The sequence below is a fragment of the Thamnophis elegans genome, chromosome 9, assembly GCF_009769535.1.
Source record: "Thamnophis elegans isolate rThaEle1 chromosome 9, rThaEle1.pri, whole genome shotgun sequence".
NCBI lineage: Eukaryota > Metazoa > Chordata > Lepidosauria > Squamata > Colubridae > Thamnophis > Thamnophis elegans.
The window spans coordinates 23268331-23283752 of record NC_045549.1 but is presented as its reverse complement, the minus strand read 5'-3'; the positions used below and the strand labels follow the sequence as shown (position 1 = coordinate 23283752).

Genomic DNA, 15422 nt, shown 5'->3' with positions numbered 1-15422 from the left:
TATATCAAGGATTCAACTAGATATTGATAATTATCCTGTACTTGCATTGATTATAAAAATTATAAAGCTGAACTGCATTTGGGTAGACGCAGATATTTGCTTTCTCCAGTGCATGTGTGGGGAATCTTAACAATAATAACAAAACAACAATCCACATAAATTCAGCATATATCAAGCTCCTGTGCCCAGTTGATAATGTTTAATAAAAGATTAGGCCAAGCCCAAAGAGCAGCTTTCAAGATGTCAAGTAACAAAATACCTCAAAGAGCAGCAATAGATGTAATGTAATGACATACCTAGGAAAAGAGATCCTCTATTGCCGTGATGGGGAACCTATGGCATGCGGAGCCATTTCTGAGGGCACGCAAGGCATTGCCCTGCCAGCTCCAGCGCGTATGCATGCGCTGGCCAGCTGATTTTCAGCTTTGATTTTTGACCGCCCAACCCGCAAACCGGAAGTTCGGGAGCAGAGGGGGCACAGCACAGGGGGGCATTAAATTATGGAGGTGGGTACGCAAACGTGCGCAATAGCACATGTGCGTGTGTGCTTTTGGCACCCGAGGCAAAAAAGGTTCGCCATCACTGGTCTATTGTATGAGTAGCGGACAATTGGATAATAGAAGATTCTGCAAATGTTTAACTCAACCAAGATATTATATGCTGTGGTAAAACTGATTAGGCATGCCATGACAAACAAAAAGATGCCCTAACCCTAACCCTAGCCCTAAATTGGAAACAACTTCAGCAGAAAATTAATGAGTAGTCACAAGTCCACTTTTCTCTTTAAAAATTCATAGGGTCTGTTCTTAATCCACAAACTCTCATTACTGGTTATGCAAAGGCAATCCCTAGTAAAAAAACAAAACAAAACCTAACCTTTGTGAAAACAGATACATGTCTGATAAACTCCAAGCTGGAGAAACTTGGCTAGACATTTTGCAAACCTTTTTAAAAAGTGCTGTGGAAAGGAATGGAGAAAGCCGTGGACTATAATGCTCCATAACAGCATAAAATGTACTGTATTTTTCACCCCATAAAATGCAGCTGACCATAAAATGCACCTAGGTTTAGAGAAGGAGAATAAGAAAAAAAATATCAGCCTGAGTGGACCACAGATATGTGTCCTTTCAATGTGCCAGCTCTGCCTATAGACTCCTGCACTGTGGAAAAGAGACAGAAAAGGCAGGCGATGACAAAGAGGCAGGGTTTAGCATTGTAAAAGGACCCTGCCGCTGTGGCCCAGCTGCTATTTACCAAGACTGGCACCGTACACTTTTTTTGGGAGGGGAAGTGTGTCTTATGGAGCAAAAATACAGTAATTGCTAAAAGGTAAATTGAAATAGATAAAAAAATTAGTTTATGAGAATCGTGAATGGAAATCTTTTGTTTCACATAAAGTCTGTGAAAAGTTTCCAGCTGGCATCATCAATGGACTGAGTTTTAATTTAGATTCAGTCATAAATTTACAAAATATCATTTATGAAAATATGGGAACTTGGATATCACTGCTGTCAAATATAAGGAAGAGTGCTTGATAATATTTTGATTCTCAATGGACTGTGTGAGAATGGGGCTGATTGAATAATTTTATTCTTATAGACCAGAGAAAAGTATGGTTATGGATCACCATGAGTTACCATAACATGTCTTGACCTTGTAAGCCAGTTTTATAAAATCCTGGCAATGAATATCAGAGTGTTACAAATAATTCTCTTTCAATAAAATTGCATAAAATGACACCTAAATGAATCCCACTGCATATTTTTTGAGCAGTCATAACCTATCATCAGATGCACTATAATGTTGGCCATACAGAAGAACTGGCACTAATAGGAACATTTTTGTTAGACAACATGATAACAGAAATAATGGACCAGAATAATTAAAAGGAAATAAACAGCTCAAATGAAATGAATTATTAAAGAGAAAAGAGAGACTTCTTTCATGTATAGCATGGCTATCTCTAATCAATTGTCCTTTGTATTCACTTTGTCACATGAAATAGTCTTGGATGAGAGATTGAGCAAAAGACTAGTATTAAATTTCAAATCCTTTAAATGGAAACGGAAAAGAATAATCCCTGAATGAGATTAGTTATCTTCATAATAGTATGTGGGTCCTTATTTTAAGATATTAAACTATTGTGACATAGTTTACTCATAGTGTATATCACATGACACAGCCTGCACAGTGGTTATGTTGATTTCTTGTTTCTTTTATCCTGACCATAGTTAAAGACCATTTGTACTGTATGCTGTTTTTATTGTTACATGGTTTTGTACAGTTTGTTGTTAGATATGCAGTCATGAATTTGCAATGGGAAGCTACATGATTTGAAATAATAATTGAATAATATAATTTGAAAAATCCATTACAGGACAACATAGTGGCATTATGAGATCCCTAAGATTGTGACTAGTCACTATGTAAGACTAGTCACTATGTAAAACAATCTTTGGTCTGATTGTAGAACAATGATCTTATTACAATCATGAACATCATGTAATGTCCCAATCGCAAAATACAAAGATTCTATTTAAACCTTGTCTCAGTTACACTTGAAAATAAATTAGGGCAACAGACTTTAATAAATCAGAACTCTCTAATTTCACAGTCTGGGTGGAATTCAAGCCCTAGAGTTCTCATCAATAGCTATTCTACTCAGAGATGCTAATAATTGATGTTCAAAACACAACACTCAAGGATTGTTATTAAGAATTATGAACTATTTCTTAAAATCATTAAAATGCCAATTTTTTAAAATAATCCTATGTATGATTATGTGGGGTGGTGGCTCAGTGATTAAGATGCTGGGCTTGTAGGTGGCTCAGTGATTAAGATGCTGGGCTTGTAGGCTGCCAGCCCAGGTTTGAGATCTGAGTGCCACGTGATAGAGTGAGCTCCCATTCTCACCCCAGCTCCTGCCAACCTTACAGTTGGTAAGCATGCAAATGTGAGTAGATAAATAGATACCACTTCAGTCGGAGGGTAACAGAGTTTTGTGACATCATGCTGGCCACATGATTGTGGAGCTCTGGCTCAATGGTCTTGAACCAGAGATTCACAACCCCATAGTCAGTAGTGGATTACCAGAGTAAAATCCGCAGGGACTCCTTTACTTTTACATATATAATAAAGGATAAATAACTCATCATTTAATGGCTTGTATGTGTCCATTAAACATCTGAATATTAATACACACAATTCTTGGAAACAGTTGGAAACAAACTTGATTTTTTTTTATAGAAAATATTGTGGTTTGGGACAGGCTGTTTTTTTTAGGAAATATTCTTGCCTTTTTTTACTTTGGCTGACACCTAGAAGTTCATAATAAGACCACAACTAAAAATGGCAATAAGGATATGTTATGCTAAATCAATTGGGTTATATCCAACTTTACATGAATAAACGTTTGCAGGTGCCACAGAATTTCCTCTCTCTCTGTTCCTCCCGGCTTAACCATCTAACTTAAGCAGAAATAAACTCAAATCTTGCTACCACAAAATTGTGCAATACAGACTTGGAAGTGACTTTGCATTTTACAGGTTGCCAGTTAAAATAACAGAGAACTAATCTCTCCAGGAACATTTTATCTGATTCTATCAAACTTGCTGAAATGCAGCAAAAAAAAAAAAAATCAAACAAGCAAACAAAAACTTCTACTCTTTTAGGAGATTTGATCCATGATGGTGATGAAAATATAAGAATGCTAACATGAGTCTGGAATTTTTTTAAGAAGTATAGAATTAAATTATTGAGTGAAATATGACAAATTCAAAATTTATGGGCATCCTTATTCAGAAGTGATAAGGTGGAACCATGGAAATGTCCTTCTAAATGCATAATGCATAACTACAGATGCTGTTCCCTGATTCTGCTCTTCTGTAAACCAAAGATACGAAAAAATTGTACAGAATTGTACGAAATATAAGCCACTTTTAGTTTCTCATTCCTCTTGTACCAGGAGAGGCAAAATACTTCAGACTATAATACCAAGGAAATGTTGGGTGCATGTAGACAGTTTTTAAGGGATTTTCCTGGATTTTTGGGGGAGTTACTGTTCTGACCTAGGCTTCCCCAGCAGCATGAAGCCTTGTCCTAATAAACCCCTTTTATTTAATTTACAGTGAATTCCTCTCCAGCAAAGTTCCGGCCCACAGTCTTTCAAGATAGTTCACAATTACCGACTTTTATCAGGCTTGGAGAGTGGCCAGGCCGTTATCTTTCAGATGCCGCAATACTTGGCCAGAATGCAGGAATGAACTAATTGTCTCCTGCAAACATCCCTCCCCTTTCACTCCTCTTTTATTCCCTATGAGGGGCCATTCATCGCCCACATGTGGCTTTACTCCAAGTCAACCCTTGTTCCTTAACTGGTCCCTTTGTCTGGCAACTCTGCGCATGCGCACTGGAAACAGGCTCCAGCTGTTCGTCTGTCTCACTGATGTCTTATTCCGAAGGCAGCTGATAACTGTCAGACAACCCTGGGCCCATCTCTGTCTCCCACGCAGAGCACTCGTCAGAGCCTTACCTAGACTCCTGGACTGCTCCATGTTCCTCCTCAACCTCCTCTGTCCAAATTTGCTGCCAGCTCTGCTGGCTGCTGGCAGGCCACAAGTTTCTCATCTCCTGCTCTTACATTTGCATTAAGCTTAACTTGCCAACATGACCTTATGTGACAAAAGAGAGAATGCTACAAGTAACTCACCATTGAGAGATATGAAAAAAGAGTCTGGAACTAAGCATTGCTTATGACAATCTCTTTGAGCATTACTTAAGACACACAAAAATTGCAATAGTTTGCAATTGGTGGCCTCATCCCTAATATCTAAAATAGTGTTAAAGCACTGCATTTCTGCAATCTTTGAGTACTGAGAATGTTTTTACAACTAACATAGAAACTTTCAGCTGTTATGAGTGTTGGGTTATTTGGATTCGTATATTAAAGTAAATTACCAATGTTCTGATTGATTATAGAGTCCATTATTGATTATGTTTATATTGCATTGTATTGGATTGTGTAAGTTTCTTAGGAATCACATGAGTAACATCGTGTTTAAGACTTAATGATAAATAGCACATAAAATGTAATGTGACTATGAAAAAAGGCAATGCCTAACTTTGGATTCAATAAACGGTTTTACCATTTTTAGCTGTGACAACTGCAACCAGATGCTTACTATAATTGATGAGTATTCTCTAACACAGAAAAAATCATGTTGCAGGATCTCCCTTTATTTCATTCTCACAAAAATAAGTCTGTGAGTTGGACTGGATTAAGGGAGTATCATTGGCCCCAAACTACTCAATATACTTTTATGGTTAAGGGTGGGCACACACCTATTTTTAAAGTTAATCCTTCATCAATGTTATTAATTTCAAAATTGTGCTATCTTATGGATACAGTTGTGTGTATTTGTACTTTCCTGCTAACTATTTTAGTACATTAAAAAAATCTTAATCACTATATCCTATTATTAATGTAATTTATCTTTATTGAAAAATATACTGATTAATATAAAAAATGGTTCATAGGAACCTTCAAAATGTATTTTTATGACACTGGAGTAATTAATTACTTTTCTCCTGGCTTAATCTTGGCTCTATTTTCAATTTGGATTATTTTTTTACTTTTTGCTTTCTGGATACAGTTCTCTCTGGTGGTGTTATTTATTCATCATATTTACTACATGGGATACATCACTGATGATTACTGATGTAATTGCAGACATCTGTAATAGAATCTGCTCCAATAAATGATTTGGAGAAAAGATGAGGAAGCTTCATGTCAGTTGTCCCAGGAGAATTACACATTTCTCAGTGGATTCAATGGATTCTAAAATTATAAGTATTAATCAAGGAATTCACAACAGCACATCCATCTTTTAAGATTGTTTTATTTCCCTGAAAAGATACCGCCAGTTGAAGAACTTAGAGGGTACAGTTAGAGAAGACACAATTCTTTATTCCATGTCACGTCACCACCCTTTACAATTATTTGCATGCTTGAAGACAAAGGGTGCTGACATTTATCAGCTTTTTCTTATTTACAACAGAAGTGAAATTTGCTTGATCAAAAAGTTTCTTGGGAGCTGTACCTGAATCTGTATCATACAGTCTACTACATGCTGTGCTACTACAATACCTGCTTAATTTTATTCTACTAATCTAAGGATTTAGTTGGGATTATGCTTAGCACAGTTAAATATTTTAAAATGACCAGCTACTTTACAAAAGTATATGAATATCTATTTTAAATATTTATATTTTATAACGTGTGGGAGTAAATGAGCTTTGAGGTTAACCATTTTTATTTAATCTTTGTATATACAGTATTTTTCGGCATATATGATGCACCGGAGTATAAGACGCACCAATGTTTTGAAGAGGAAAATTAAAAAAAAGTTTTTGCACTCTGCAGACTTCCCCAAAAAAGGGCATAAATAGCCTTTAGGAGACTTGTAAAGTGCTCCGGGGGGGGGGGGGGGCAGGTCGAGCAAAAAACAACCCATTTTTTGTCAAAAAAATGCATAGCCTTTAGGAGCCTTGCAGAGTGCTCCTGGGGGCTGGGGGGGGGGCAAAATTGAGCAAAACCCAGCCCATTTTTCATTCATTTCTGCCCTTTCCAGACACCAGGAACATTCTGCAAGGCTCCTAAAGGCTATGCATGGCCATTTTGGTGAAGGGGGCAGGGTTTCGGGAAGCAAAAAATGCTGTATTCAGTGTATAAGATGCACCCAGATTTTCAGCCTCTTTTTTGAGGGAAAAAGCTGCGTCTTATACTCCAAAACATATGGTATACAGTTGTCTAACTTTAAATTAGAATAATGAAAAACCTTAAAGCAATGTTGCCTCTTCAGAATCTGCTAATAAATTTTATGAAATTGGATTTACATTATCAGACAATATAATTTTTAAACTTTAATAGATTTTAAATATGAAGGAAGAATGAAGATAAATGTCTTGATGTTGTTAAACACTGAATTGGTTCCAATTTGCATTTTTTAATTTGGATTGCTAAACCTGCTACAAAGGCAGATGGAAACAACAACTGAAGCAGATGTGATTTCCTTTATCTCTGTTTTAACTCTAAATTCCTGAAGACCAACATACAATGACAGAGTGCCAAAATAGAGCCTATAATGGAGACTTTGCAGATTTCCTGGCTGAGACAAATGAAGCAAAATTTTATATATGTAATCAAGATATATCTTTATAATAGTTTAGATCTATATTGCACATTTTATATTTTTATCTCTTGTGCTTTTTAATCAAAATGTGATACAAATGTGCCATATGATAAAAAATATACCATATTATAATAAATATACTGTTCTCCTCCTGCCAAAATATTCTAACTGGCTTTAAAGTTCTTTTTAATCATTTTTAAGCAAAAATCTAAAAATCATAATTAGTTTCTATTGTTGTGTTCTGTCAAAGAAATTAGAGGCTTCCAACATGGTTAAAGTACTTCTGAATCAGGAGTTGTAAAGTGACAATGGTCATAACTTGCTGAATCTCATCATGTTTTTTACTTTCCAGAGATAACAAAAAACTTACAGACCACAAAGAGCTTAGTTGAAGTCAATGATTCTTGATTTTCCATTTTAGTTTGGAAAACTTGTTCAATCCAGTTTTTAGAATCAGCCACGACAACAACAAAAAATTATTTATACTTGATCTGTAATCTAATTAAAATCATTAGAAGGAACATTTGCTCTTATATAAAGTGTACAAACTTGCCAATGTTTCTCTGATTGATGAATTCTGATCCTATCTAGGATATAAACAAAAAGCCATTTAGGGAAAATCACACTATTTATGATGGATTAATAGAATGCTAATGTGTTTACAGTAATTTATAGAGAGTTTCTGATCCATCTAAGCTTACACACATGGACTGTACCTCACATGACTTTTCTCCATTTCCTTTTCTTACACACTCAAAATTTGCTCCAGACGGTCCCCAACTCCACTGAAATAGGCAATGGGCTACATAGACTAAGGAGGGTGAAGAGGCATCTTTCTTGCTAGATAGAGCATTCTGTGAGTGGATGACTACCATTGGACATAATACAATGTTTTTATATAGTATTCACTGTGCTATAACATATCTGTATATTTTGTATCACTTTTATATCACATTTTGTATCACAATTCTATTTCTGTAATACAATTATAGAACGGAACTCAGCTTAGAATACTACATCGTTTTAGAAGATATTTTATTTCTAGGAGTTCATTTGCCATAATAAAACAAGGCATTAGAAACTGTTGCCAAATAGGAAATTCTTGTGTTTATTTCATTAATATCAGTCAAAAATCATACAATTCCTGACATGCTACAAATTATTATTTTTTTAAAAAAATCAGTGTATCTCATGATTTTGAATCTTTTGATGCAGCACTTTTTTCCTATTTTTAACTAAATTCAAAGAGTTTGCATCAACCAGTTCTTTGGTGTTAATCTTATCAAATGTTATTTATTTTAGGAATACTGTAATTAGAAGGAATAACTACAAGGAATAAGATACTACTTCTACATATTTTACTGCCCTCTAGCGGTCTACAAATGGTGCAAAATGGTAAGAAAATAAAACAGCAATGATTTGTCTCAAAAATCCAATAAAGAGAAATTATACTTTCAAAAATTCTGTAAATCATCTCTGAAAATTTACTACCTTACTTCCAAAGGTATTTTTTATTGTTTTCTTTGACTTAAGTCTATCTACAAGTTATTGTAACTCAAGGTGTAAGCCTGATGCTCCTTTGAACCATCCACAAATTAGCAACCCACTTATGGTGGCTTCGTTAAATTCTTAATAACATGAATATTTTCAATTAACAGACCATTAATTTTGGAAGACATAATGAACTTCACTAACCAGAAGACAAAAAATATTCACAGCAAATGCTGTGAAACCAGAGTTTTGCAGTCAGCGAAAAAATTTTTTTAATGATAATGTAGTGGAATATAATAAGGAGGTTGATTCCCAGAAAGGAGGGGATGCATTCCATAAGAAGCAACTCAGCCCAAATATTATGTGTGAGAGTTGGCTTCCTCCCATGGTTGGGGCTCACCAGGGGTTGTAAAAATCTAATAGATACCTTTCACCCTGGCTTCGCTGATAACGGATAAGAGCCTGTGGCCTAATGGCTAAGAAGTCTGCCTAGTATGTAATATAGCCCAGGTTCAAATCCCAGCAAGGGTATGGCTAGCTGATGAGAGCTAAATAGCTTGAAATAGATCTATACTAGTCTCCCTTTATTTATTTATCAGCACAAATTAAAAAAAAACCACAAATATAACAAAGGCAACAGTAAAAATGTTGGGTTTCTGTCGTGATGGACTCTTGTGACGAGCCGATTGACAGATGATGGAAGCAGTTGGCTTCCTTCCATGGTTGGGGCTTACCAGGGGTTGTAAAAATCTAATACACACACACACACACACACACATATTCAAAAAACAGTTTATGTGAGTGTGGAATCATCATTTTACAAATGAATAAAAAAAATAAGATTTTATAGGAATATCAAGATTCTTACCTTTTCCTGGGTTGACTGAATCAGGTAAACTGTCCCAATCTAGGGCCCATTTAGGACAAGGATGAGGAGAAAACATTGCTTCAATCCCTTTTTCCTGCATTTCAAAGAAAAGAAAGCATCAATTCAGAAATCTGCTTGAAATTCAAAATACTTTATCTGTACAATGTAAAGCATTATGCATTAATGATATCCTGATATTGGTTGTATTTGAAATACAGGACTATTATAGACAAATTATGTTCTGGCTTTTCTATCTATCGAAGTAGATGCCCCAGAAAAGATTTACACTTGAGCTATCTAAATCTGGCATTGTTTTCTTACAACAGGAACCAAAATATTTTCTGTTCAAATCATCACTCAGTTGGTGCTCAAATTATGTTTCTGCTTTATAAAGTATAGAAATTTAAGTTCAAATAAAATATTTTTATCACTTAAATGGATGCAGTTATGTAATTAAGCAAGTAATACTTTTCTCCTCTTCCATTATAGTGCAAGAATTTCTAAAGCAACCCAAACTCAACCCATTTTCTGGTTAAAGTTTCATTGTCATTGATGCAGAAACAAATTATTTTATTTTGCAGTGAATAATTTCACAAAAAACTAAAAACATTGCAAACATGATAAAATATCAATTCTCCAAAATATTTTTTCTCATAAACTTACTTACTGGCAAGTTTTAAAACATAAAGAAATATTTTTATAGTTAATATATGTAACCTAATAAAATTAATTACCTACCATTAATTTTGTTATTGTTGGTCTTGGTCCACCTATAAACTGAATTTCCTCTGGAACATTTTCTGGCTCTTTAAAAACTGTGAAAGTATTCTGCTGGCATTCATTTGGTAAAGGGTGTAATCGACAATCCAGGATATTTTTTATATTGCATTTGACAGTGGCTTGCTTTATTCCAGGTACTTGTAGAACCCTTTTGTACCAGCTCAATATTAAAGGCAGCTGTAATATGTTGTTTTGGTGTTTCTTGCAGGCAGCCTTAAAGTGATAAATGAAAAGTTTATGCCCTAATTTAATGTACAAAGAGTGCCTTTCGTACTAAATATATATATATATTATATGTACAATATATAGCTATGGATGTTGGTTTTCTTGATAAACATTCTCACAAATGGTCAACAATGTAGGCAGACAAAAGATCTAAAATTTTAAACACACTTACCATGTATTTCGGAGTATAAGATGCTCTGGACTATAAGATGCAACTAACTTTTTTTGAAAACAAGACAAAAAAATTCTGCCTCTGCCTACCAGCATCCATCGGTATTCATTTGGCTAGTGTCCTTGCAGCAAATAGCAAACAGCCTCGTCAGCTTCAGCATAGAGCCGAGGTGGCACAGTGGTTAGAGTGCAGTACTGCAGGCCACTTCAGCTGACTGCTATCTGCAGTTCGGCGGTTCAAATCTCACCGGCTCAAGGTTGACTCAGCCTTCCATCCTTCTGAGGTAGGTGAAATGAGGACCCAGACTGTGGGGGCAATATGCTGACTCTGTAAACCACTTAGAGAGGGCTGAAAGCCCTATGAAGCGGTATATAAGTCTAACTGCTATTGCTATTATATTATCACAGCCTGATTTAGCCCAAACAGCTGATTGACGGTTGGATGGGCCCTGCCAATAAGCTGTTCCAGGCTGCGAGGATCACCAGATCCCATCGCCGCCTCCACACGTCACGTTTTTGGCCTCCGCATGCTCCATTTTAGACCTGTTCCAAGCTGCAGGAATTGCCATAGCACATTGACGCCAATCAATTCCTCTGCACGTCATGTTTTCAGCCTCTGCGCATCACGGTTTTGGCCTCCGCATGCCCCATTTTTGGCCTCAGTGTGTCACATTTTTGACTAGTTCCAGGCTGAAAATGCGATGTGTGAAGGCAGTGATCGGCAGCGATGTGCTGTGGTGATCTCTGCAGCCTGGAACGGGTCTAAAATGGAGTGCACAGAGGCTGAAAATGTGACACATGGAGGCCAAAAATGGCTGAAGGGTGGGGACCAGCAGATGGGTGGGGTTTCTGCAATATTCGGTGTATAAGACGCACCACCATTTTCACCCACTTTTAGAGGGGTGGGAAGTGAATCTTATACTCCGAAAAGTACGGTATTTAGAAGCTACATTTTAGTAGACTAGTACTTATCACTCTTTACTTTCAGATGTGAACATATAGAGGGAAGAGACTATCTATAGCAGGGCTATCAAACTCCTGGCCCATGGGCCGGATGCATCACATGCTGGCCATGCCCATGCCGTTTAGGGAAAGGGAAAAAAGTTCTGATATGTCATGTGACGACGCCTTGACAACGTGAGCTTCACATCCCTGATCTATAGGCTAAAGATGAACAAATCCAGGAACAGGCTGCAAAGGTTGAACACTTCCCACTTCCCGCATCATTGTTCAGCTTTTACTTAAAAAAAACAGAGATAAATTATTCATTCTTACCAAAAAATAATGGATGCATGGCAAGAGAACTATGTCTGTCAAAGTGAAATAAAGTCCTTCAGCAAATATATGCTCCAGAGGTGGAAGTTCAGATGTTTTTATTTTCCTAATGTGAGAGGGCTCCCTGTTGGTAGCAAGTGGCATCTTCTGCAAAGTTAGTTTAGAGAAAGCTGTCCTCAGTTCCAAATCTGCAGAAGTAAGTTCCTGGTTTTCCATAGTCCAATCTTCTTTTGAGGAAATATCAGTGCTTGCTGTGTTGTCAAGCATCTTTTGCTGTTGAACTTTCTGTCTTCTAATTTTATCATCGTTGTGGACTCTTACAGGTTCTCCCAATTTGTTTTCAAACAGCAGTATCTCTTTTGGAATATTCTCATGTGGATCCTGAGATACTTTTAGAAAGTTTTCAACTGCCAGAGGAATACTGATCTCACAAAGCCTGGTCCATTCACTAACCTAGAAATAGATAAAGTTGATGCAACAGTTAAAGTGCTGGATTACAACTGGGAATATTCAGTTTCTACCCTACTTTCAACTAAATAAATTCAATAGGTGACTTTGGAGTAGACTTTGTCACTCAATCCAACCTACAGAAAGGTATACAGAATAAAATGAAGGCAGGTGTAAATCGTGAGAGCCTGGAAAAAATATTGGATATGTCATCATCACCATCATCACCACCACCACCACAACCACTGATGTTATAAAGACACTGACCATGTAGCTGAGGATTAGTTATGATAGTAACAATCAATTGTTAAACATAAGCATTCCAACAAATGGATTGAAATGGCATACATACATTATTAGTTTTTGAAGCTACAGAAATAAATATCTACTGCATACTGAATCAGATTCAATTGCTAGCATTGTAAACCTAAAATAACTCCAAGTTTGTATTCCTCAAAAAATAGTTTTGTTTTACCATACAAGAAGTTGGTTTTGAAGATTTTTAAGATATAGCATTAAGTCTAATATTCAAAGAAAAACAGGACTCCAGGGGATATTCCATGATAGTATAGTTAACTATTTTGTACAGTTTGTTCTTGACATCTATGGATGTGCTATATAGATATATCTTTTGCTTTTACATAGTTTAGAAATATACTTGATCTTGATTGCAAAGTACATTCTAGATTTTAATAATACTCACTTCAGCACAAGCTTTCAAACAGGTCCTTTTGAAACCCAAAAGTTCCAAAATGCCTTTGATTGATGGATCCGCCTCATAGATTTTCTGTACTATGTACCTCAATACCACAGCAAGTCCTGCACGACAAAATCTTCCATTCTTTTCAACAACAGCAGGTAAACAGCAGCTTTGAACCATCACAGGAATTTCAGATCTTTTGATGAAGCTAATCTCTGGATACTTTGACAATATTTCCTCTGTCTGTTGTACATCAGAAGTTATGTCATTTGGAGTTACTAAAAATATCCTGAAGATCTTGCAATCACAATATGCCAACAGAAACAAGGATATAGATGTGTGCAGAGGGTAGATACAATCTTCATTGTGACCAAAGTAGTCTAGATATATGTGGTCTTCGTTTTCACTTTTCATTTTTTCCTTAAAGCAAGAAGTGTAATTTAAAAAAATAAGAGGTAGAAAATTATCTATTTACAAATCAATGTGCTATATCCTATAATTACAGACCTCAAGGAAAATAGATCATTTGGAGGTGTTTTTTTTAGAACATGTAAACTAGAATTGATTCATGCTATGTATGGACAGCAATCCAATGCTGAATTCTCTTCCCTGAAACATTTAGGATTTTTTTATTAGTATAATACCGTTACCTTGTGTTGTTTCACTCTTCATATTACTGGTAACTATCAGAATCAAATTTTAAAAATTTAGGTAAAAATTTAAAAAACATGGGTATATCCTTGGACATTTCTAGGAAGGTAGAAAACTCATTATTCAGTGGTGTATTAACATTTTACAACTTTCAAATGGTAATATTTTAACACTAGATGGCATACCTTCTAAACAATTTTAGTTTAAAAATGTAAAATGCCAATATAACAAGGCCAGTTACCATTTGCAGAATATGTTTTATGCTTAAGATACTGTGAAGTTGTTTATCAGCCAACCATATGGTACACTAATAAGGTGTGAGAGGCATCACACCTATGTGCATACAATACTGGAATAGTAATTTATTATATTGTTTATATATTGTAAGAGCATCTCATTCAAATGCTATTGACATTTTACTATAAATAAGGAATTTAAATCGCCTGGGGAGAATGGCCTATTCACAATATGGCTGTGATATGAGTATGGTCAGCCACAAAAACACATGGCTGACATGTATGATTTCTTTCAATTGAGATTATGATTTGAAAAACTGCTCAGCAGTACCTCACTATTTTTATTTTACCAAGCATATTCAAGAAGCCTGAGGAGGAAGGAGGTATTTTTAGAAATAAAGAATGGAATGAACCCTAACTTCATGACAAATTTATAGCAGCTTGCTATAATTAAAATATCAATAACACATTATTTTAAAAATAAAGTTTTAAAAATAATATTGGCTAGAAGTAAGGGAATCACTGGTTTTAGTGAGGGGTATTTATAGACCTACTGAGGCCAAGGAACAAAGTTTGCTTACTCCAACATGTACAATACATAACTGTTCTTAAACATTGCTCATAAAACATTTTTTATGGTTTTTCAGAACTTCACTACATGATATTGCAATTCTAATTACTTTTAAGTCCCCATAAATATTACAACATTTATTCGTGAATAAATATGCTCAGAACGTGTACAGGGAAATAAGAGCAAATAAATCGCATTATGGTTTTATATGTAATGTAGTGTGAATAATCACTCCATTAGTTGCCAAAAGTCATTCCGCCCTCATACCCCAGCCTCAGGGATCACTTGATGAAGTCTTTGTACAAAAATTAAATAAATCCTCAAATTGAGGTTTACTTAAATTAAACAAAATTAAATAAATTGCTAAACCTCAATGACTAGCAACAGCTTTATAGCTTTTTTGAATAGTCAGCACATTACACCAGCTAAATACACGCTATACACCGTATGGCTTACCACAACAGGTATGCTCAGCCAATGTGAGTTTAATAATTATCCTGGTAATCTTATGGTGCTCAGAACTTCAACTTTACTTCAATCTGAATCCACAATCACATTTGAAAAACAAAATAGAGTCATCTTCCTGAGTATTCTCAATCTTGGCTGATATGGAAAACAGGATCAGAGCCGGTCATTATCTGGATGGGTGGCCACAAGGAAATCTTGCAAGTATCAGCTAGACTAGAAGAGGTTTAAAAAAAAAAAAAAACAGAAAAGAGCAATAATAAACCATTTTTGTTGCAAAAAAAATGTAAACAGAAGGCATCAGCTCAGCTTAAAGGAGACATTACCTATATGAGAAAACTCTCCTCCCCCC

General features: G+C 35.6%; 1 protein-coding gene across 2 annotated transcripts in view; it reads right to left on the bottom strand.

Moving 5' to 3' along the window:
• The window catches only part of GSTCD (glutathione S-transferase C-terminal domain containing), a 41443-nt gene that overhangs the window by 25450 nt on the left and 571 nt on the right, over positions 1-15422 (bottom strand). For both annotated transcript variants that reach the window (XM_032224103.1, XM_032224104.1), the window contains exons 2-6: positions 15062-15286; positions 13151-13567; positions 12001-12453; positions 10288-10542; positions 9550-9643 (exon numbers count right to left, since the gene is read on the bottom strand). In XM_032224103.1, the coding sequence (XP_032079994.1) occupies positions 9550-9643; positions 10288-10542; positions 12001-12453; positions 13151-13561 (1213 nt within the window). In that variant the 5' untranslated portion in view covers positions 13562-13567; positions 15062-15286. The remainder of the gene's footprint in view (positions 1-9549; positions 9644-10287; positions 10543-12000; positions 12454-13150; positions 13568-15061; positions 15287-15422) is intronic.